Here is a 25,203-nt window from a genome sequence, read left to right as displayed (position 1 = left end):
TTATTAGTCCATGCAACTTATTATGTGACTTGTTAAGCACATTTCTACTCCTGAACTTGTTTAGGCTTGTCAGAACAAAGGGGTTGGATACTTATTGACTCAAGACATTTCAGCATTTCATTTGTAAACATTTCTGAAAACAATTCCAAATTGACATGATGGGGTATTGTGTGGAGACCAGTGACACAATCTCAATTTAATCTATTATCAATTCAGTCTGTAAAACAACAAAATGTGGAAAAGGTCAAGGCGTGTGTATACTTTCTAAATGCACTGTATATGGTCAATTAGGCATTACAATGACCACCAAAGGAGTTGGCAAGAGAGTACAAACAGATCTGTGACGAGGCTAGCATAAGATGTGACACGTTTTAGAATAACACACAGTCTTTCACAGGATGTAGCCAGGTCATATTTTAAAACAATTTATTTAACCTTTTATTTAACTAGGCAAGTCAGTTAAGAACAAATTCTTATTTACAATAACGGCCTACCCAAACCCTACCCTAACCCGGACAACACTGGGACAATTGTGCGCCGCCCTCGAAAAACTAGAAGTGAAGAATAGCGGCACATTCTCTGCCAACAGAATCATGTTTAGTTGATCTTGTGGTTTCAAAGCCTGTGGGAATTTACGGACACATAGCTGTGTTAAGTGTGGATGGTGAGTGTGTCAAATAATTTTTCTGAAGATGTTTTTTTTGTAAATTGTCAGAAAAACAATTGCTGTGGCAGGCTGGTGGGCTGGTCGCATAGCAAATGTAGACATTGACTACAAAAGCCAGGCATGCAGTGCGGAAACAAGGCGGTTAGATGTTAACCCAACAACATCTAGGCCTTATCAGTCACACACAGAAGCCATGCGCTTTTCCTGTGGCCGCACCACAGCATTTACACAATCGACAGTTTCCTTTTCAACTAGACCAGGGCCTGTATTCACTAAGCCACTAAGCAAAAACCTCAGATGTAAAATAGGGTCTAAGCCTTACAAGTTTTCCCAAACTCTCCTGGGCCCCCCTGGATGCATGTTTTTAGTTTTTTGCCCTAGCACTACACAGCTGATTTTCAAATAATCAAAGCTTGATGATGAGTTGGTGATTTGAATCAGCTGTGTAGTGGTAGGGCAAAAACCAAAACGTTGCACCTGGGGAGGAGGCCCCAGGACCGAGTTTGGGAAAACCTGGTCGAAGCTACAACATGCGAATATGAAAAGAGTTGAAACATTTTTCGGTAACTGACATAAAAGGTTCAATTAAATTTTCATTAAAAAAAACTAAAATGGTGTGTGTGTGATGTTTTTGTGTTCTTTCCAGGCTTGTTGATGACAGGTGTGTGGTGCAGCCGGACGCAGGAGACCTGGCCATTCCGCCCCAAAAGTTCAGAGGTGAGTGGGAGGAGTCAATGACAAGCTGGCCAACCACAGAGGACTGCGTTGTAACTCATATAGTTGTATTTGAATGAATTAACTCAACGCTTTTCTGCCAAGTTAGCAGTGATGGGCAGTTTAGTAGTGCAGCGTGCCAAGGTTGCTGCAGTCCACACACACACACAGACACCCTCCCAAGGCTGAGCAGGCCACTATAGCCCCATGTTGTTTTAACAGTGTGGTTTATAGGGTGAGGTTTAAGTGTTTAACTGACTTTACAGAATCCCATTGAGTAAACAGCCACTAACCACAAACATGCTATATACCCCCACCCAGTCACACACTCAAGTCAGTTAGTGACACACTGCCATGCAAATTACACTGACAAAATATATAAGTGCAACATGTAAAGTGTTGGTCCCATGTATTATGAGCTGAAATAAAAGATCCCAGAAATGTTCCATACGCACATAAAGCTTATTTCTCAGAAATGTTTACATCCCTGTTAGTGAGCGTTTTTCTTTTGCCAAGATAATCCATCCATCTGACAGGTGTGGCATACCAAGAAGCTGATTTAAACAGCATGATCATTTCACAGGTGCACCTTGTGATGGGGACAATAAAAGGCCACTCTAAAATGTAGGATCGTCTGAGAACAGCCACCCGGACAGCTGATGAAACTGGGTTTGCACAACCGAAGACGTTCTGCACAAACTGTCAGAAACCGTCACAGGGAAGCTCATCTGCGTGCTCGCCGTCCTCACCAGGGTCTTGACCTGACTGCAGTTCGGTGTCGTTAACTGACTTTGATGGCAACTGGCATGCTGGAGAAGTGTTCTCTTCACAGATGAACCCCAGTTTCAGCTGTACCGGGCAGATGGTGTTGTGTGGGAGAGAGGTTTGGTGATGTCAACGTTGTGAATAGAGTGCCCCACGGTGGCGGTGGGGTTATGGTATGGGCTGGCATAAGCTACGGACAACAAACACAATTTAATTTTATCAATGGCAATTTGAATGCACAGAGATACCGTGAAGAGATCCTGAGAGACATTGTCATGCCATTCATCCACAGCCATCACCTCATGTTTCAGTATGATAATGCACGGCCACATGTCGCAAGGATCTGTAAACAATTCCTGGAACCTGAAAATGCCCAAGTTCGTCCTTGGCCTGAATACTCACCAGACATGTCACCCATTGAGCATGTTTGGGATGCTGTGTATCGGCTTGTACGACAGCATGTTCCAGTTCCCGCCAATATCCAGCAACTGTGTACAGCCAATGAAGAGGAGTGGGACAACATTCCACAGGACACAATAAACAGCCCGATCATCTCTATGCAAACGAGATGTTGCACGTTGCGTGAGGCAAATGGTGTCCACACCAGAAACGGACAATTTTTCTGATCCACGCCCCTACCTTTACATTAAAAAAAAAAATATCTGTATCCCCAGTCATGTGAAATCTATAGATTTTTTTATATATTATTATTATTTTAACCTTTTATTTAACTAAATTCTTTGTTTCAATGACGGCCTAGGAACAGTGGGTTTAACTGCCTTGTTCAGGGGCAGAACGACAGATTTTTACCTTGTCAGCTCAGGGATTCGATCTTGCAAACTTTCGGGTTACTAGTCCAATGCTCTAACCACTAGGCTACCTGCCACCCCAACATATAATTCATAAATGCTTAAAATACAATATGAATCTGTTTTTTACCTCATTAAGCCATGATTAGGGCCGGATGAATTTATTTCTTATATGAACTGGAACTCATTAAAATCTTTGAAATTGTTTCGTGTTGCGTTTATATTTATATTCAGTCTACATTATGCATAGTATGTTTGTCTGTGTGATTCATGGATATGTATTCCTCACTCACCTCACTTTCTGTTTCTTTGTGTCTTTCTTCCTCTTTTTCTCCCAATTTCTTTCCCCCTATCCATCTCTCTTTTTCTCTCTCTCCAGACTGCCTGTTCAAGGTATGTCCGATGAACAGGTATTCAGCTCAGAAGCAGTTCTGGAAGGCCAAACAGGGCAAACAAGGCAACAATGACACAGAAGCAGACCTATTCAAGAAGTTACAGGTATGACCTTTCTCCAAGTCCTAGTGTAATTCATTCACGGTCCTGGGCATGACACCCACAGGGTGTACAGGATTTAGATCCATCCCAGTACTAACACAACTGATTCACCTAATCAAGGGCTTGATCATTACTATTGTTGATTCGTCAAATCAAGTATGTTAGTAGTGGGCTAGAACAATAGTCTGTACACCCTGTGGGTCCGCAGGACCTGGATGGACAAGCACTGCTTTAAGGCAACCAGGATCAGTTTGCGCAAGGCGAGGCACAGATTCGCTGATGGTGATCACATAAGAAGTAGTAATTTGGGATGCAACGTGATTTGTAGATCGGTGATTCTGCACAATCTGGCTACAATGTAGTTAGCATCAAGCATGTTTTTCTTAATTTCCCAGCATGCAGCAGAACTGGAACAGAAGCAAAACGACACCGAGAATAAGAAGCTGCTTGGAGAGGTGGTCAAGTACAGTAACGTCATCCAGGTAACGGCCAACTACAGCCAGCTCCCCTTTCTTATCAGAGACGATATCTCTCTGTTTGCTTAATGCCCGTAACCTTGTGTATGTTTTCACTTTGTTACCAAGGCTGCCTTTCAGTCTGTAGTCTGGCTTCTAGTGCCTCAAATTGCCAATGAGGTGATTTGACAGAGAACATTTTGAGTGGCACATAGTAAATTAAACTTGTATCATTTTCAATTTTCAGTAAACTGCGGGTTTGTTCCATGTGGTTTCACGAGGTTCGTGGCCTCCAACTTCGCTTAAAACTGTCGTATTAAAGGGTTTCAAAGGAATTGGTTTGGTCAGGTTCAGTCTCTTGCCACATGATTTGGCTGTTAAAAGATGAGGCTTTTTCATTTAGTGCTCTGTGTGCTTTTTTAAAACTAAAGACAATTTGAATGATCTATTCAGAAAACAGAATATTTTATGTGATAAATAGAATTTGGGTATTGTTCTGATCCCTAATACCAAGCAGAAACTGAATTGAAAGGCTTTTGTGGTCAATTCCAAATAAAGTATTGACAAATTCTGAGCTCATAACAAATTGAAATGATAAATTAGCCCTACATCTCACTTTAATTAAGAGTACCAATTTCATATGGTAACTGTTTCCTAGCAATAAATGTGATTGGTAAAGATTAGAGTTAGGTGTTGGGGTGGGATTCGAACCAGGGACCTTGTGTATGACCGTGTGTTGTGAATGATGTGTCCTAGTGAGTTGGCCCCATTTTCTTTTCCCCCTCAGCTTCTGCATATAAAAAGTAACAAATACCTGACTGTGAACAAGCGTCTGCCGGCGCTGCTGGAGAAGAACGCCATGCGTGTGTCTCTGGACCCGGCCGGCAATGAGGGCTCCTGGTTCTACATCCAGCCCTTCTGGAAGCTCCGCAGCGAGGGCGATAACGTAGGTACCTTTTAGTGCTGATCTTGGATCAAGTTCCCCTTGTCTATATAATCGTAATAATTTGTGATCTGAAAAGCAAAACTGATCTTAGATCTGCACTCTTACTCTGAGACAATTTCTGAAAAGGGCTCCTGACCTGACTGTAACTACAGGCCACTGCAATCCCAAACATGTGACCAAACGTGAAACAACTCCTAGCCCTACTTACCATAGATATGTTATGGCAAACCAAACCTCATGATGAACCACAGTATTGTTGAGATGTTTAAGTTGAGACAATCTTTTTTTTAGGGGCTGTCTTAATATTGCAATTGTCCTGTTTTAATTAAATTGGTATTATGTCCATGTCAACGTAATGTCTTCATCCTGCTGAAATAACTCGACTGGTTGTCTCCTCTCCTTTTGCTTTAGCATCCTATGGTGGAAGGTATTCTTCTTGTTTGAAGTGCATGGTGGGAGTTTAGGCCATGAGACTTGCTGTGAAAGCATGGTAGCACTAGCTTTGCATGAGCATTGGAAAAACTTAAGTACGTGTTTGCATTTCCACGACTCTTCTACAGTTTTTTTCCCCCTTAACTGTTATTGACTAACAAGGTCTGGGCAATTTAGATTACAGCAACACTATAGATACTTAGTCTGTTTATTATGGTATGTAAGTGGTTTGAATGTAGATGTTTGAGACTATGGTGCATACAGTACACTGCGTTCAGCGATTCCCGCTGCCACACACATTACTGTTCTAATGAATGTCAATGCGCTGTGTACACCCCACAGGCTACACTTCATTCATTTTACCATGGTTTGTGCTCATCTGCTATTGTTGTGGGGAATACTTATCTCTAGATAGATGGGTAACCCTTTGCATGGGACAGGGAGTGACTGTGGACCTTCGCTGTTTGATGTGTGTCAGGTCATCTCATTCCTCTGTCCTGTGATCTGCCTCATATGTGTATTATGTTTTATTCTACTTTATTCGTTATAATGTGTATGCTAGTGTCTGACCTGTGTGCTTGGTCCCTAGGTGGTGGTGGGAGACAAGGTGGTCCTGATGCCTGTGAACGCAGGACAGCCTCTCCACGCCAGCAACATTGAGCTGCTAGACAACCCCGGCTGCAAGGAGGTAAGATCCATTGAACTGTTTTATTTAGAGCTATAGTACTGAGTGACTATGTAAAACATTTACTGGATACTATGCATGGCAAAACGGTGCGGAAGGATGACAGCCATGTTATCTGTCCCAGCATGCAATCTCCAACAATTCCTGTACTGTCGTGTTTTTGAAGACTCCAAAAAAGCTGCTGGTCAGCAGGTTTGCCTTTGAAGCACGTAGGATGAGCGAGTGGCATTGTTTCGAGTCCAGGCGACAATTTGAATCTCGGCATGTTTTTGTTTAGGCGTGTCTTTGTTTTCTAACCTTATCCTAACCTTAACCTTAACTACTTGCTAGTATACCTAAACTTATGCTAACCCCAACCTTTACCCTAACCACTCGCGTCTAACCCTAACCACTCGCTAAATCAACTGTGTCATAACATGCATTTGGAAAGCTGCCTGGTTATAGGTATTAAGAACATTAAGTCTAGTGGTAGCGCCGCAGACTCTAGTCCACACATAGGCGCTGGTAACGGGGTTACAAATGCCACCTCTGCCCCTACTCTGTCTCTCCCTCTACCTTCCGACTATCACTGTCCATAAAAAATACTTTCTGGTTGCAGAACTGGCAGTTGCAGCAGCTACACAACATAACAACGTGTAGTGTGTGGACACCTGCTTGTCAAACATCTCATTCCAAAATCATGGGCATTAATATGGAGTGGGTCCCCCCTTTGCTGCTATAACAGCCTCCACTCTTCTGAGAAGGTGTTCCACTAGATGCTGGAACATTTCTGTAGGGGCTTGATTCCATTCAACCACGATCATTAGTATGGTCAGGCACTGATGTTAGGCCTGGCTCGCAGCCGACGTTCCAATTCATCACAAAGGTGTTCAATGGGGTTGAGGTCAGGGGTCTGTGCAGGCCAGTCAAGATCTTAACAAACCATTTCTGTATGGACTTTGCTTTGTGCACTGGGGCATTGTCATGCTGAAACAGGAAAGGGACTTCATCCAAACTGTTGCCACAAAGTTGGAAGCACAGAATCGTCTAGAATGTCATTGTGTGCTGAAGCGTTAAAATTTCCCTTCACTGGAATTAAGGGGCCTAGCCTGACCCATGAAAACAGCCCCAGACCATTTTCTCCTCCACCAAACTTTACAGTTGGCACTATGCATTCGGGCAGGTAGCGTTCTCCTGGCATCCGCCAAACCCAGATTCGTCCGTCAGACTGTCAGATGGTGAAGCGTGATTAATGAAACCAGAACGCGTTTCCACTGAATCCGAAGATGGCGAGTCTTACACCACTCCAGCCGACGCATGGCGTTGCTCATGGTGATCTTAAGCTTGTGTGCGGCTGCTCGGCCATGGAAACCCATTTCATGAAACTCCCGACCTTTAGTTGTGCTGACGTTGCTTCCAGAAGCAGTTTGGAACTCGGTATTGAGTGTTGCAACAGAGGACAGGAGATTTTTACGCTCTATGCGCTTCAGGACTCGGCGGTCCCGTTCTGTGAGCTTGGGTGGCCTACCACTTTGCGGCTGAGCCGTTGTTGCTCCAAGACATTTCCACTTCACAATAATAGCACTTAAAGTTGACCGAAGGAGCTCTAGCAGGGCAGAAATTTGATGAACTGACTTGTTGGAAAGGTGGCATCCTATGACGGTGCCACGTTGAAAGTCACTGAGCTCTTCGGTAAGGCCATTCCACTGCCAATGTTTGTCTATGGAGATTGCATGGCTGTATCCTCTATTTTATACACCTGTAGACAACGGGTGTGGCTGATATAGCGGAATCCACTAATTTGAAGGGATGTCCACATACTTTTGTATATATATTGTGTCTTAAGCTCTGCAAAGATGTGTATAGTCATGACAGTCTGTTGGTCTTCCCTGCCCCTCTCCTTGGTTGAACTGTAGGTGAACGCTGTGAACTGCAACACCAGCTGGAAGGTCACTCTGTTCATGAAGTTCAGTGACTACAGAGAGGACGTCCTCAAAGGAGTGAGTGTACTTTATCTTACCTAAATGCTTTCCATCTATGCCTACCTTTTTTATGCAGAGGGTTGTATACACAGTGTGTTGATGGGGGCTCTCTGCTTGCACACCCACATTTAGGCTACAATTGTTTGATTTACAAATAGTTGTTAAAGCAGGAAACAGAGGACATACAGTGCCTTCGGAAAGTATACAGAGCCCTTGACTTGTTCCACATTTTGTTACATTACAGCCTTATTCTAAAATGTATAAAATAAATAAAAATACTCAGCAATCTACACACAATACCCCATAATGACAAAGTGAAAACAGGTTTTTAGAATGTTTGCAAATTTATTAAAAATAAAACACAGATACCTTATTTACATAAGTATTCAGACCCTTTGAGACTCGACATTGAGCTCAGGTGCATCCTGTGTCCATTGATCATCCTTGAGATGTTTCTACAACTTGATTGGGGTCCACCTGTGGTACGTTCCATTTATTGGACATGATTTGGAAAGGCACACACCTGTCTATATAAGGTCCCACAGTTGACTTTGTATGTCAGAGCAAAAACCAAGCCATGAGGTTGAAGGAATTGTCCGTAGAGCTCCGAGACAGTATTGTGTCGAGGCACAGATCTGGGGAAGAGTACCAAAAAATGTCTCCAGCATTGAAGGTCACCAAGAAAACTGTGTCCATCATTCTTAAATGGAAGAAGTTTGGAACCACAAACTCTTCCTAGAGCTGGCCGCCCGGCCAAACTGAGCAATTGGGGTAGAAGGGCCTTGGATAGGGAGGTGACCAAGAACCCAATGATCACTCTGACAGAGCTCTAGAGTTCCTCTGTGGAGATGGGAGAACCTTCCAGAAGGACAACCATCTCTGCAACACTCCATCAATCAGGCCTTCATGGTAGAGTGGCCAGAGGGAAGCCACTCCTCAGTAAAAGGCACAAGACAGCCCGCTTGGAGTTTGCCAAAAAGGCACCTAAAGGACTCTCATGCCATGAGAAACAAGATTCACTGGTCTGATAAAACCAAGATTGAACTCATTGGCCTGAATGCCAAGCGTCACGTCTGGAGGAAACCTGGCACCATCCCTACGGTGAAGCATGGTGGTGGCAGCATCATGCTGTGGTGATGTTTTTCACCGGCAGGGACTGGGAGACTAGTCAGGATAGAAGCAAAGATGAACGGGGCAAAGTACAGAGAGATCCTTGATGAAAACCTGCTCCAGAGCACTAAGGACCTAAGACTGGGGAGAAGGTTCACCTTCCAGCAGGACAACAACCCTAAGCACACAGCCAAGACAATGCAGGAGTGGCTTCGGGACAAGTCTCTGAATGTCCTTGAGTGGCCCAGCCAGAGCCCTGACTTGAACTCGATCTAACATATCTGGAGAGACCTGAAATTAGCTGTGCAGTGACACTCCCCATCCAGCCTGACAGAGCTTGAGAGGGTCTGCAGAGATGAATGAGAGAAACTCCCCAAATACAGGTGTGCCAAGCTTGTAGTGTCATACTCAAGAAGACTTGAGGCTGAAATCGCTGACAAATGTGATTTAACAAAGTACTGAGTAAAGGGTCTGAATACTTATGTAAATGTGATATTTGGGGGGGGGGGGGATTAATTAGCAAAAATGTCTAAACCTGTTTTTGCTTTGTCATCATGGGGTATTGAGTGTAGATTGATGAGAGAAACAATACATTTAATACATTTTAGAATAAGGCTGTAACGTAACAATGTGGAAAATTCAAGTGGTCTGACTACTTTCCGAAGTATGTGCGGATGTATTGTGATGGAAGGTGGGGTGAGTTTTTGTGTTTGGAAAAGTGTGGAGTTTAGTGAGTGAAAAAGGATAATAGTTGCAAATCCCGGAGCCCAGGTGTGTTTGTGAGCAGGGGTTGTGAGGGCTTTTAATTTTGTGCAGATATAGGATATACATTTTAAAATAAACTATATTTATAATTGTATTTATTTATTGCCCTATCATGATGGAATGGTCCCCAACCCTATACCCTAGACACCCACTGAGCAACCCATGCACTGAGGAGTCCTTATATGTTTTATGGGCCTACTGTAAGTAGCTTGTACGCAGCCAAATCAGAAAGATGAATGTGGTCAGAGATCTACTAAAGCAGCACTGCCCCCTCAAGATTCTGAGCCTGCCTGGCAGGGTTGGTCCTACAAAGCCAAAGCTCCCTAAAGGGAGAGCATAAGATACAAGGAAATTCTCAAAGCTGCTAATGAGAACCTTGACGACCTTGTATCTAGCCAGTGGGGATTCCAGTGGGGTGCCCCCACCCAGGTAGTGGCAATGCTGGCAACACTGCTGTAACCCATGGGGAGGGGGTCACACTCTGACAATCAGGGAGGGGGCATATTATTGTGGCCCTGGTGGCACAAAATAATCAAAGGTCTGACTGCACAGAGATGCTTGGGGAAAATGGTCACAGCGGGGGACCAGCATGTGTGTTTCAGGGGAAGGGGGTGTAATCTGATCTCCTTCACCTAGTACTTGGCAATGGTTCATCAAATCTCTCTGTTTTTGCTCTATTTTGCATGCCTTCTCAAACAGCTACAACTGTATATGCAGTCGTAAATCAAGTCTTTTCTTGAGTTGGTCTCAGAGATGGGGAACTGATGATCTGAGTTTATGGTTGTTTGTTGGGGAAAGGGATAGTGTGTGTGTCCCACAACTGTTGCTAGGGAGTAAAGATGTTAGGGACAATATAGGATGAATCACAGTAATTGTTTGCTAAAATAATAATTGCTTGACAAAAAATACATTTTCGTAATGGCAATCCTGGTTAGAGGTAACAATCCTTTGCATGAACTGCCTACATTATTACGAATATTATTGGTTAATTATGGAAATTAAGATGAGCAGGATGTTTTATATATACACTACTGTTCAAAAGTTTAGGGTCACTTAGAAATGTCCTAGTTTTTTAAAGAAAAGCAACTTTTTTTGTCCATTAAAATAACATAAAATTGATCAGAAATACAGTGTAGACATTTTTAATGATGTCAATGACTATTGTGGCTGGAAACGGCATATTTTTAATGGAATATCTACATTAATCAGCAACCATCACTCCTGTGTTCCAATGGCACGTTGTGTTAGCTAATCCAAGTTTATAATTTTAAAAGTCTAATTGATCATTAGAAAATCCTTTTGAAATGATGTTAGCACAGCTGAAAACTGTAGTGCTGATTTAAAGAAGCAATAAAACTGACCTTCTTTAGACTTTAAACTGCTTTTGTTTAAAAAACAAGGACATTTCTAGTTGACCGAAAAACTTTTGAACGGTAGTGTGTGTGTACAGTTGAAGTCAGAAGTTTACATACACTTAGGTTGGAGTCATTAAAACTCGTTTTTCAACCACTCCACAAATGTCTTGTTAACAAACTATAGTCGGTTAGGACATCTACTTTGTGCATGACACAAGTACTTTTTCCAACAATTGTTTACAGACAGACAATTTCCAACAATTGTTTCACTTACAACTCACTGTATCACAATTCCAGTGGGTCAGAAGTTTACATACACTAAGTTGATTGTGCCTTTAAACAGCTTGGAAAATTGCAGAAAATGATGTCATGGCTTTAGAAGCTTCTGATAGGCTAATTGACATCATTTGAGTCAATTGGAGGTGTACTTGTGGATGTATTTCATGGGAAAATCAAAAGAAATTAGCCAAGACCTCAGAAAAAAAATTGTGGACCTCCACAAGTCTGGTTCATCCTTGGGAGCAATTTCCAAACGCCTGAAGGTACCACATACCTCATACCGCTCAGGAAGGTGACGTGTTCTGTCTCCTAGAGATTAACGTACTTTGGTGCGAAAAGTGCAATTCAATCCCAGAACAACAGCAAAGGACCTTGTGAAGATGCTGGAGGAAACGGGTACAAAAGTATCTATATCCACAGTAAAACAAGTCCAATATCGACATAACCTGATAGGCCGCTCAGCAAGGAAGAAGCCACTGCTCCAAAACCGCCATAAAAAAGCCAGACTACGGTTTGCAACTGCACATGGGGACAAAGATGGTACTTTTTTGGAGAAATGTCCTCTGGTCTGATGACACAAAAATAGAACTGTTTGGCCATAATGACCATTGTCATGTTTGGAAGAAAAAGGGGGAGGCTTGCAAGCCGAAGAACACCGTCTCAACCGTGAAGCATGGGGGTGGCAGCATCATGTTGTGTGGGTGTTTTGCTGCAGGAGGAGCTGGTGCACTTCACAAAATAGATGGCATCATGAGGAAGGAAAAGTATGTGAATATATTGAAGCAACATCTCAAGACATCAGTCAGGAAGTTAAAGCTTGGTCGCAAATGGGTCTTCCAAATGGACAACGACCCCAAGCATACTTCCAAAGTTGTGGCAAAATGGCTTAAGGACAACAAAGTCAAGGTATTGGAGTGGCCATCACAAAGCCCTGACCTCAATCCCATAGAACATTTGTGGGCAGAACTGAAAAAGCGTGTGCGAGCAAGGAGGCCTACAAATCTGACTCCGTTACACCAGCTCTGTCAGGAGGAATGGGTTAAAATTCACCCAACTTATTGTGGGAAGCTTGTGGAAGGCTACCCAACACGTTTGACCCAAGTTAAACAATTTAAAGGCAATGCTACTGTAACGGATGTGAAATGGCTAGCTAGTTAGCGGTAGTGCGCGCTAATAGCGTTTCAATCGGTTACGTCACTCGCTTTGAGACCTTGAAGTAGCGGCTTTTGTGGAGCCATAGGTAACGATGCTTCATGGGTGACTGTTGTTGATGTGTGCAGAGGGTCCCTGGTTCGCGCCCGGGTATGGGCGAGGGGACGGACGTAAAGTTAAACTGTTACACACAATTAGTATTTGGTAGTGTATGTAACCTTCTGAACCACTGGGAGTGTGATGAAAGAAATTAAAGCTGAAATAAATAATTCTCTCTACTATTATTCTGACATTTCAGATTCTTAAAATAAAGTGGTGATCCTAACTGACCTAAGATGGAATTTTTACTAGGATTACATTTCAGGAATTGTGAAAAACTGAGTTTAAATGTATGTAAACTTCCGACTTCAACTGTATGTATGTATATAATTTATTTATTTACATATTTCGGGGATTGGAAATGATGCAGAAATTACCTTGATGGAAGGTTCACTATCTGCAATATTAAATCTTATCTGCCCCCTAAAGAAAGAGAAGAAATGTTGTTATAGCATCATTTATAAAAAATGTTTTTCTCAGTTTATAAGAACTCACTCAAATAAAGTGTTCATTTAATCGAAGTGTTTCTTTTCAGTTTCTTAACCATGTTTCAGTTTCTAAACCATGTTGTCGTCTCTCTATTGGTCAGGGTGATGTGGTGCGTCTGTTCCACGCCGAACAGGAGAAGTTCCTGACATGTGACGAGTACAGGAATCAGCAGCACATCTTCCTCAGGACCACCCTGCGACAGTCTGCCACCTCCGCCACCAGCTCCAAAGCACTCTGGGAAATAGAGGTACCTACTGCACTGTGTGTTCGCATCACAATGATTTTGTTCCATTTCTCCAAAAGTGCCCTCCTCCCCACACGTGTGGGTTAGAGGGAGTTTCCACCATATTTCTTACACCATTTCTTTTGTTTTTAAATCAGACAATTGAACAAGTGCATACTTAGGACATGGAATTGAGACTGAGCAAAAAGTACTTTGTCTGCTCTGAATTTAGCTCTTGATATGGTTTGATGAGTAGAAACACCTATTTTGAATGGGGAGTTCCACAGAGGTAGATTTGAAATGAGTATCTACCTTGTGAACAAATACATTAAGTCCTACATCATAGTGTTATGAATTGGCTGACTAGTGATGACCGTAAGGGCCATTGTCAGTGGCTTTGTGGGATCTTTCTGGTATGATTTGTGTGTTTAAAAATAAATGTGTTTCTCCATTGTAGGTTGTGCACTACGACCCCTGCAGAGGGGGTGCCGGCCAGTGGAACAGCCTGTTTCGCTTCAAACACCTGGCCACTGGAAGCTACCTGGCTGCAGAGGTAGGCTGTTCATTTCTCTTCGCTCACTCGCACACATGCACGCACAGGCGTAGGCGGTATCCAGGTTGTCACCTTCATGCCAACCTTGTGCCATCCTGAACACCAGGGTCGTTTTTCTTTTTTTTCAAACCTCACTGAGCCTCTGTAATCCGAAGGTTAGCAGTACTAACAAGTACATCTCAAATCCCATAGAGAACGCATTGTGAAATTGTTTATACAATCTGACCTGAACTATTTGCAGAACAGACATCCCAGCTCATAAAGTTATACAATGAACTCAAAAATGCTACTCACAGTACGCTCAATACAAATATTAGACAGTAAGGCTAGATCCAGGAGGGGATTCTCTGCTGTTACCAAGCGAAGTTTGATTTTGGAAGAAGCTAACCACTTGGCTACATGGCTAACTAACTACTAAATTATCTAGCCAAATGTGCAACTGCAGAGCATTCAGCACATTTTAGACAGTTAACTTAATTGTTATAAGTCATCTAGCTGGCAAACATTTAGTTGTGAATTCCATACTGTAATTAGATCACCTGACGCGTGCTGCACAACAGTGAGTGACTCACAAGGATCCGGTCTCTCGTCGTTGTATGCTTGTAAACAAACATCACTTGACTGCGGACTGACTACCTGTATGCTTCAGAATGCAAAATTATGTGACAGGTGAAATTAACAAGGCAATATTTTTTTATTTCATAATGTATTGCACAAGTTGACTGTAGGTATTTCATTTAAAAGTAGCTACAAATATAAATAAAATAAAAAATGTAACTTGAAAGAAATAGTTTTGACGGTTTTGACAAGCCATCCCGTGGCTATTTCCAAATTTTCCGGTATAAGGTATACTGCCCAAGCCTACACACACACACACACACACACACACACACACACACACACACACAATTGACAGTCAGACGGTTAGTGTTTTTGCTTACATGTCTTGCAGTATTAGTTCAGCTGTGTTGTCTATTCAGTGTGTTTTGACTTTGCTGTTCGGTCAGTGGTTGAATTTGAATACCGATCATTTAAAGACTAACCATGAATGACTCATCGGTATTACAGGGTGTTGTTCACGTACATTACTTTCCTTATCACATGTACATTGCTTTCCTTATCACATCACAAGATATTTGACTAAATACGTGGAATTATTCAAATGACCGACACTACCCAACCCTTATTAGATCATTTTTTCTGACTTGACTGATTGCCAGTGTATGGGTGTTAACAACTCGGGTTAACATCCTGTCCCTACTGGTTTATAATGCCCCTCACATGGATCTGAGAGATGCCGACACACCACAATGCAACTCTCTGTCTAGACTGCTGTCTATGTACTGTCTCTTATGTCAGTTCTCTCATTGGTCAGGCTGTGAGGGTGCTGATCTTATTCGTTATGATCTGAAAGTAAACACTGATCCTATATCAGCACTTCTACTCTCCTATATCAGACTCTTTCTGAATACTGTGTGTACTTTGTGCTCTACTGATGTACTCATGTGTGGCATGAAAAATGTAGTCAGAGGAGTTGTGATTTGGCTAGGCCTCTAGTTATCGACTGTCGAGTCTCATTATACATCTGGGATAAGGCTAGTAGTGAGAGGTGAGCAGATGTTGAGGTTCCAGATGTGCTGTTGATGGTGGTGTTCCCATTGTTATGGTCCTCTCTCTGCAATGTCCTGTGTTGTGTTGTACAGCACTGCAAGAAGAATTTCCACAAGGGGATAATGAAGTTGATCAAATCGGTCCACTTAGTCACAATCAACAATATGTTCTTGTAGAATAGTTTGTCAGACAATGGTGTGCAGTGTGTGGGTCTGAAATCCTTTTCTTCCTATAGATGAATCCTGATTTCCGGTATGAAAGTGTGGATTCTAAAGCAGAGGTGAGTCAGGTCAGTGATGCACTATTCATGTTTTCATAGTTCTGTCTGATGGACCTTAGTCTGGACCTCAGGTCCACTGATTTTAACAAAATGGTATATGGTGCAATCGGAAAGTATTCAGACTCCTTGACTTTTTTCACATTTTGTTACGTTACAGCCTTGCTCTAAAATTGATTAAATAATTTTTTTCTCATCCATCTACACACAGTACCCCATAATGACAAACTAAAAACAGGTTTTAGGAAATGTTGCAAATGTATTAAATATTTACGTAAGTATTCAGACCCTTTGATATCATACTTGAAATTGATCTCAGGTGCATCCTGTTTCCATTGACCATCCTTGAGATGTTTCTACAACTTGATTGGAGTCCACCTGTGGTAAATTCAATTGATTGGACATGATTTGGAATGACACCCTCCTGTCTATATAAAGTCCCACAGTTGACAGCGCATGTCAGAGCAAAAACCAAGCTATGAAGTCAAAGGAATTGTCTGTAGAGCTCCGAGACAGGATTGTGTTGAGGCACAGATCTGGGGAAGAGTACCAAAAAATGTCCGCAGCATTGAAGGTCCCAAAGAACACAGTGCCTGAATGGTGGAGTGCTACAGAGATGGTTGTCCATCATTCTTTAAATGGAAGAAGTTTGGAACCACCAAGACTCTTCCTATAGATGGCCGCCCGGACAAAATTAGCAATTGGGGGAGAAGGTCCTTTGTCAAGGAGGTGACCAAGAACCCGATGGTCACTCTGACAGAGCTCCAGAAGGACAACCATCTCTGCAGCACTCCACCATTCAGGCCTTTATGCTAGAGTGCCCAGACAGAAGCCACTCCTCAGTAAAAGGCACATGACAGCCCGCTTGGAGTTTACCAAAAGGCACCTAAAGGACTCTCAGACAATGAGAAACAAGATTCTCTGGTCTGATGAAACCAAGATTGAACTCTTTGGCCTGAATGCCAAGCGTCACGTCTGGAGGAAAACAGGCACCGCTCATCACCTGGCCAGTACCATCCCTACGGTGAAGCATGGTGGTCGCAGCATCATGCTGTGGGGATGTTTTTCCAGTGGCAGGGACTGGGAGACTAGTCAGGATCGAGGGAAAGATGAACGGAGCGAAGTACAGAAAGATCCTTGATGAAAACGTGCTCCAGAGCGCTCTGGACCTCAGACTGGGGAGAAGGTTCACCTTCCAACAGGACAACAACCCAAAGCACACAGCCTAGACAATGCAGGAGTGGCTTCGGAACAAGTCTCTGAGTGACCCTGCCAGAGCCTGGTCTTGAACCTGATCAAACATCCCTGTAGAGACCTGAGAATAGCTGTGCAGCAACACTCCCTGTCCAACCTGACAGAGCTTGAGAGGATCTGCAGAGAAGAATGGGAGAAACTCCCCAAATACAGGTGTGCCAAGCTTGTAGCGTCATACCCAAGAAGACTAGAGGCTATAATTGCTGCCAATGGTGCTTCAACAAAGTACTGAGTAAAGGGTCAGAATACCTGTTTTTGCTTTGTGATTATGGGCTATTGTGTGCAGATGGATATTTTTTAAAAACTTTTTTTATCCAATTTTTAGAATGTAATGTAATAAAATGCAAAAAGTGAAGGGTCTGAATACCTTCCGAATGCACTGTATCAGAGTATTCTGCTATGTGTGATGTTTACTTAATGATAAATGAAGGTCATTCAATAGATTTGTTTGAGCAGTTGAACAACACATGACAATGGTCTCTCCTAGAAAATTGAATGCAAACTGTGGTAAGATAATACAAACAGTACTGCAGAAAGGGTAGATCAAAAGCTTAGGGACCTGTGAATCCTCTACAAACAGTGTGTTACTGCTAAGAGAGCGACTTTGCGTGTGCGTTTCTAACCAGTGGAAGAGGGATTTTGACTGTCAAACACTGGGCCACCTTGTTCTCTCACACCACCTCCAAGTCCTATTACACAATCCTCTCTCACACTCACCAGCAAGAACAGATGCTTCTGCTTGCATCCAAACTCTCTCTCTCTCTTCTCTCTCTCTCTCTAGACCTTTTCTCACTCACTCGGTCACTCACTTTCACATGGGCGCACACACACAATGTACCACATTTATTTCCAGACAGCTTTTTTCTGCACTTTTTGTCTGCACCTTCTGCATTGGTATTCTGCCTCCGCAAGCAGCAGCACACACACACACACACACACACACACACCGTGTCGGCTCAGACACTCAGGGGGCTCCTTACATAACGTCTGGGTGTGGGGGTGCCCGGTGAGGGAGGGGAGACAGACGTGCTGTCTGCTCTGCTCTTTTGTTATATGCTGCTGGATGGAGTGAGTCACCAGAGGGAAGGAGAGGTGCGGAGGCACGGGGGGGCGGTTCAGAGGAGCTACTTCCCATTGACATGCGGACCGCGCTGCAGCAGTTAACTCTCTCAGGGCTGTCCTATTATCTGTCTGCATCATCCACACAGTGCAGTCCAAACCTCATGCACTGTCTCATTGTTATTACGTAAGCTGCCATTGTTTTTGTTTTTTTTACAGCGCTGTAGATCTGTGGCACAGGCTTGTTGATATTAGCATTGAGAATGCTAGTTGTAAGAACTTAGGTATCCAACTCCTTGTGTGTGTCTGTGCTATCTGTCTGTCTGCAGACGGAGATGGATACAGTGTACTCCCAGAGGAAGCGTCAGGCTGCAGAGAAGATAGCCTACACCCTGGTGTCTGTGCCCCATGGCAACGACATCGCCTCTCTGTTTGAGCTGGACGCCACCACGCTGCAGAGGGCTGACTGTCTGGTGCCCAGGTCAGATTGACCCCTGAAACATACTTAAGATATCCAAAACTCTTGGAACACTTTTAAAGGACTCTTGGAAGAGATTTCAATTACAGCCTAATAAACTTTAAACACTATTTTGCTTTCCCAACAGGAACTCGTACGTACGGCTGAGGCACCTGTGTACCAACACCTGGGTGACTAGCACCAACTTTCCCATCGACACTGAGGAGGAGCGCCCCGTCATGCTCAAGGTCCCACATTACCCCCCTGCTGTTTCAGTTCCACGATTGTTGCTTTTTTGTGCATCAAAGCTCACTTATCACAATGTAGTCACAACCCCCCCCCAACCTTTCCCCATTGTAAGTTACTATTAGAAATAGTGTTTGTTGTGGAGTTTGGAAGGATTGTGGTTGAGTCTATAGGCTGATAATGAATGCCCTCTACCCACAGATTGGCACGTGTCGTACGAAGGAGGACAAGGAGGCATTTGCCATTGTCTCTGTGCCCCTGTCTGAGGTCCGAGACCTGGACTTTGCTAACGATGCCAACAAGGTCCTGGAGTCGACCGTGAGGCAGCTGCAGTGTGGCAACATTGCTCAGAACGATAGGAGGTACAGAACAGTCTAGCCCTGTATAGGACGCTGCTCAGAACGATAGGAGACGCTGCTCACAACAATAGGAGTTACAGAACAGTCTAGCCCTGTATAGGACTCTGCTCAGAACAATAGGAGTTACAGAACAGTCTAGCCCTGTATAGGACTCTGCTCAGAACAATAGGAGGTACAGAACAGTCTAGCCCTGTATAGGACTCTGCTCAGAACAATAGGAGGTACAGAACAGTCTAGCCCTGTATAGGACTCTGCTCAGAACAATAGGAGGTACAGAACAGTCTAGCCCTGTATAGGACTCTGCTCAGAACAATAGGAGGTACAGAACAGTCTAGCCCTGTATAGGACTCTGCTCAGAACAATAGGAGGTACAGAACAGTCTAGCCCTGTATAGGACTCTGCTCAGAACAATAGGAGGTACAGAACAGTCTAGCCCTGTATAGGACTCTGCTCAGAACGATAGGAGGTACAGAACAGTCTAGCCCTGTATAGGACTCTGCTCAGAACAATAGGAGGTACAGAACAGTCTAGCCCTGTATAGGACTCTGCTCAGAACAATAGGAGGTACAGAACAGTCTAGCCCTGTATAGGACGCTGCTCAGAACAATAGGAGGTACAGAACAGTCTAGCCCTGTATAGGACTCTGCTCAGAACAATAGGAGTTACAGAACAGTCTAGCCCTGTATAGGACGCTGCTCAGAACAATAGGAGTTACAGAACAGTCTAGCCCTGTATAGGACGCTGCTCAGAACAATAGGAGTTACAGAACAGTCTAGCCCTGTATAGGACGCTGCTCAGAACAATAGGAGTTACAGAACAGTCTAGCCCTGTATAGGACTCTGCTCAGAACAATAGGAGGTACAGAACAGTCTAGCCCTGTATAGGACTCTGCTCAGAACAATAGGAGTTACAGAACAGTCTAGCCCTGTATAGGACGCTGCTCAGAACAATAGGAGTTACAGAACAGTCTAGCCCTGTATAGGACGCTGCTCAGAACAATAGGAGTTACAGAACAGTCTAGCCCTGTATAGGACTCTGCTCACAACAATAGGAGGTGCAGAACAGTCTAGCCCTGTATAGGACTCTGCTCACAACAATAGGAGTTACAGAACAGTCTAGCCCTGTATAGGACTCTGCTCAGAACAATAGGAGTTACAGAACAGTCTAGCCCTGTATAGGACTCTGCTCAGAACAATAGGAGTTACAGAACAGTCTAGCCCTGTATAGGACTCTGCTCAGAACAATAGGAGTTACAGAACAGTCTAGCCCTGTATAGGACGCTGCTCAGAACAATAGGAGGTACAGAACAGTCTAGCCCTGTATAGGACTCTGCTCACAACAATAGGAGGTACAGAACAGTCTAGCCCTGTATAGGACTCTGCTCAGAACAATAGGAGTTACAGAACAGTCTAGCCCTGTATAGGACACTACTCACAACAATAGGAGGTACAGAACAGTCTAGCCCTGTATAGGACTCTGCTCACAACAATAGGAGGTACAGAACAGTCTAGCCCTGTATAGGACGCTGCTCAGAACAATAGGAGGTACAGAACAGTCTAGCCCTGTATAGGACGCTGCTCAGAACAATAGGAGGTACAGAACAGTCTAGCCCTGTATAGGACGCTGCTCAGAACAATAGGAGGTACAGAACAGTCTAGCCCTGTATAGGACACTACTCACAACAATAGGAGGTACAGAACAGTCTAGCCCTGTATAGGACGCTGCTCAGAACAATAGGAGGTACAGAACAGTCTAGCCCTGTATAGGACTCTGCTCAGAACAATAGGAGGTACAGAACAGTCTAGCCCTGTATAGGACTCTGCTCAGAACAATAGGAGGTACAGAACAGTCTAGCCCTGTATAGGACTCTGCTCACAACAATAGGAGGTACAGAACAGTCTAGCCCTGTATAGGACGCTGCTCAGAACAATAGGAGGTACAGAACAGTCTAGCCCTGTATAGGACTCTGCTCACAACAATAGGAGGTACAGAACAGTCTAGCCCTGTATAGGACGCTGCTCAGAACAATAGGAGGTACAGAACAGTCTAGCCCTGTATAGGACTCTGCTCACAACAATAGGAGGTACAGAACAGTCTAGCCCTGTATAGGACTCTGCTCAGAACAATAGGAGGTACAGAACAGTCTAGCCCTGTATAGGACTCTGCTCAGAACAATAGGAGGTACAGAACAGTCTAGCCCTGTATAGGACTCTGCTCAGAACAATAGGAGTTACAGAACAGTCTAGCCCTGTATAGGACTCTGCTCAGAACAATAGGAGGTACAGAACAGTCTAGCCCTGTATAGGACGCTGCTCAGAACCATAGGAGGTACAGAACAGTCTAGCCCTGTATAGGACACTGCTCAGAACCATAGGAGGTACAGAACAGTCTAGCCCTGTATAGGACTCTGCTCACAACAATAGGAGGTACAGAACAGTCTAGCCCTGTATAGGACTCTGCTCAGAACAATAGGAGGTACAGAACAGTCTAGCCCCGTATAGGACTCTGCTCAGAACAATAGGAGTTACAGAACAGTCTAGCCCTGTATAGGACTCTGCTCACAACAATAGGAGGTGCAGAACAGTCTAGCCCTGTATAGGACTCTGCTCACAACAATAGGAGGTACAGAACAGTCTAGCCCTGTATAGGACTCTGCTCAGAACAATAGGAGTTACAGAACAGTCTAGCCCTGTATAGGACGCTGCTCAGAACAATAGGAGTTACAGAACAGTCTAGCCCTGTATAGGACGCTGCTCAGAACAATAGGAGTTACAGAACAGTCTAGCCCTGTATAGGACTCTGCTCAGAACAATAGGAGGTACAGAACAGTCTAGCCCTGTATAGGACTCTGCTCACAACAATAGGAGGTACAGAACAGTCTAGCCCTGTATAGGACTCTGCTCAGAACAATAGGAGGTACAGAACAGTCTAGCCCTGTATAGGACTCTGCTCACAACAATAGGAGGTACAGAACAGTCTAGCCCTGTATAGGACTCTGCTCAGAACAATAGGAGGTACAGAACAGTCTAGCCCTGTATAGGACGCTGCTCAGAACAATAGGAGGTACAGAACAGTCTAGCCCTGTATAGGACTCTGCTCAGAACAATAGGAGGTACAGAACAGTCTAGCCCTGTATAGGACTCTGCTCACAACAATAGGAGGTACAGAACAGTCTAGCCCTGTATAGGACTCTGCTCAGAACAATAGGAGGTACAGAACAGTCTAGCCCTGTATAGGACTCTGCTCAGAACAATAGGAGGTACAGAACAGTCTAGCCCTGTATAGGACGCTGCTCAGAACAATAGGAGGTGCAGAACAGTCTAGCCCTGTATAGGACTCTGCTCAGAACAATAGGAGGTGCAGAACAGTCTAGCCCTGTATAGGACGCTGCTCACAACAATAGGAGGTGCAGAACAGTCTAGCCCTGTATAGGACTCTGCTCAGAACAATAGGAGGTACAGAACAGTCTAGCCCTGTATAGGACGCTGCTCAGAACAATAGGAGGTACAGAACAGTCTAGCCCTGTATAGGACGCTGCTCAGAACAATAGGAGGTACAGAACAGTCTAGCCCTGTATAGGACGCTGCTCAGAACGATAGGAGGTACAGAACAGTCTAGCCCTGTATAGGACTCTGCTCAGAACAATAGGAGGTACAGAACAGTCTAGCCCTGTATAGGACGCTGCTCAGAACAATAGGAGGTACAGAACAGTCTAGCCCTGTATAGGACTCTGCTCAGAACAATAGGAGGTGCAGAACAGTCTAGCCCTGTATAGGACTCTGCTCACAACAATAGGAGGTACAGAACAGTCTAGCCCTGTATAGGACTCTGCTCAGAACAATAGGAGGTACAGAACAGTCTAGCCCTGTATAGGACTCTGCTCAGAACAATAGGAGGTACAGAACAGTCTAGCCCTGTATAGGTCTCTGCTCACAACAATAGGAGGTACAGAACAGTCTAGCCCTGTATAGGACTCTGCTCACAACAATAGGAGGTACAGAACAGTCTAGCCCTGTATAGGACTCTGCTCACAACAATAGGAGGTACAGAACAGTCTAGCCCTGTATAGGACGCTGCTCACAACAATAGGAGGTGCAGAACAGTCTAGCCCTGTATAGGACGCTGCTCAGAACAATAGGAGGTACAGAACAGTCTAGCCCTGTATAGGACGCTGCTCAGAACAATAGGAGGTACAGAACAGTCTAGCCCTGTATAGGACGCTGCTCAGAACAATAGGAGGTACAGAACAGTCTAGCCCTGTATAGGACGCTGCTCAGAACAATAGGAGGTACAGAACAGTCTAGCCCTGTATAGGACTCTGCTCACAACAATAGGAGGTACAGAACAGTCTAGCCCTGTATAGGACTCTGCTCAGAACAATAGGAGGTACAGAACAGTCTAGCCCTGTATAGGACTCTGCTCAGAACAATAGGAGGTACAGAACAGTCTAGCCCTGTATAGGACTCTGCTCAGAACAATAGGAGTTACAGAACAGTCTAGCCCTGTATAGGACTCTGCTCAGAACAATAGGAGGTACAGAACAGTCTAGCCCTGTATAGGACGCTGCTCAGAACAATAGGAGGTACAGAACAGTCTAGCCCTGTATAGGACACTGCTCAGAACGATAGGAGGTACAGAACAGTCTAGCCCTGTATAGGACTCTGCTCACAACAATAGGAGGTACAGAACAGTCTAGCCCTGTATAGGACTCTGCTCAGAACAATAGGAGGTACAGAACAGTCTAGCCCTGTATAGGACTCTGCTCAGAACAATAGGAGTTACAGAACAGTCTAGCCCTGTATAGGACTCTGCTCACAACAATAGGAGGTGCAGAACAGTCTAGCCCTGTATAGGACTCTGCTCACAACAATAGGAGGTACAGAACAGTCTAGCCCTGTATAGGACGCTGCTCACAACAATAGGAGGTACAGAACAGTCTAGCCCTGTATAGGACGCTGCTCAGAACAATAGGAGTTACAGAACAGTCTAGCCCTGTATAGGACGCTGCTCAGAACAATAGGAGTTACAGAACAGTCTAGCCCTGTATAGGACTCTGCTCAGAACAATTGGAGGTACAGAACAGTCTAGCCCTGTATAGGACTCTGCTCACAACAATAGGAGGTACAGAACAGTCTAGCCCTGTATAGGACTCTGCTCAGAACAATAGGAGGTACAGAACAGTCTAGCCCTGTATAGGACTCTGCTCACAACAATAGGAGGTACAGAACAGTCTAGCCCTGTATAGGACTCTGCTCAGAACAATAGGAGGTACAGAACAGTCTAGCCCTGTATAGGACGCTGCTCAGAACAATAGGAGGTACAGAACAGTCTAGCCCTGTATAGGACTCTGCTCAGAACAATAGGAGGTACAGAACAGTCTAGCCCTGTATAGGACTCTGCTCACAACAATAGGAGGTACAGAACAGTCTAGCCCTGTATAGGACTCTGCTCAGAACAATAGGAGGTACAGAACAGTCTAGCCCTGTATAGGACGCTGCTCAGAACAATAGGAGGTACAGAACAGTCTAGCCCTGTATAGGACGCTGCTCAGAACAATAGGAGGTACAGAACAGTCTAGCCCTGTATAGGACGCTGCTCAGAACGATAGGAGGTACAGAACAGTCTAGCCCTGTATAGGACTCTGCTCAGAACAATAGGAGGTACAGAACAGTCTAGCCCTGTATAGGACGCTGCTCAGAACAATAGGAGGTACAAAGACAGTCTAGCCCTGTATAGGACTCTGCTCAGAACAATAGGAGGTACAGAACAGTCTAGCCCTGTATAGGACTCTGCTCACAACAATAGGAGGTACAGAACAGTCTAGCCCTGTATAGGACTCTGCTCAGAACAATAGGAGGTACAGAACAGTCTAGCCCTGTATAGGACTCTGCTCACAACAATAGGAGGTACAGAACAGTCTAGCCCTGTATAGGACTCTGCTCACAACAATAGGAGGTACAGAACAGTCTAGCCCTGTATAGGACTC

General features: G+C 44.3%; 1 protein-coding gene across 1 annotated transcript in view; it reads left to right on the top strand.

Annotated features, from left to right (window-relative positions):
• itpr2 (inositol 1,4,5-trisphosphate receptor, type 2) overlaps positions 1-25,203 on the top strand; it is a 189,586-nt gene that overhangs the window by 13,161 nt on the left and 151,222 nt on the right. Inside the window, exons 2-13 of the mRNA XM_039001426.1 lie at positions 1,314-1,384; positions 3,335-3,453; positions 3,846-3,932; positions 4,693-4,851; positions 5,873-5,971; positions 7,864-7,947; positions 13,279-13,425; positions 13,859-13,954; positions 15,801-15,863; positions 18,485-18,636; positions 18,761-18,860; positions 19,060-19,220. Coding sequence (XP_038857354.1) covers positions 1,314-1,384; positions 3,335-3,453; positions 3,846-3,932; positions 4,693-4,851; positions 5,873-5,971; positions 7,864-7,947; positions 13,279-13,425; positions 13,859-13,954; positions 15,801-15,863; positions 18,485-18,636; positions 18,761-18,860; positions 19,060-19,220 — 1,338 coding nt within the window. The remainder of the gene's footprint in view (positions 1-1,313; positions 1,385-3,334; positions 3,454-3,845; positions 3,933-4,692; positions 4,852-5,872; positions 5,972-7,863; positions 7,948-13,278; positions 13,426-13,858; positions 13,955-15,800; positions 15,864-18,484; positions 18,637-18,760; positions 18,861-19,059; positions 19,221-25,203) is intronic.

Source organism: Salvelinus namaycush, chromosome 9 (assembly GCF_016432855.1).
Source record: "Salvelinus namaycush isolate Seneca chromosome 9, SaNama_1.0, whole genome shotgun sequence".
Classification (NCBI taxonomy): Eukaryota; Metazoa; Chordata; class Actinopteri; order Salmoniformes; family Salmonidae; genus Salvelinus; species Salvelinus namaycush.
This window is presented reverse-complemented; position numbering and strand designations above follow the sequence as displayed.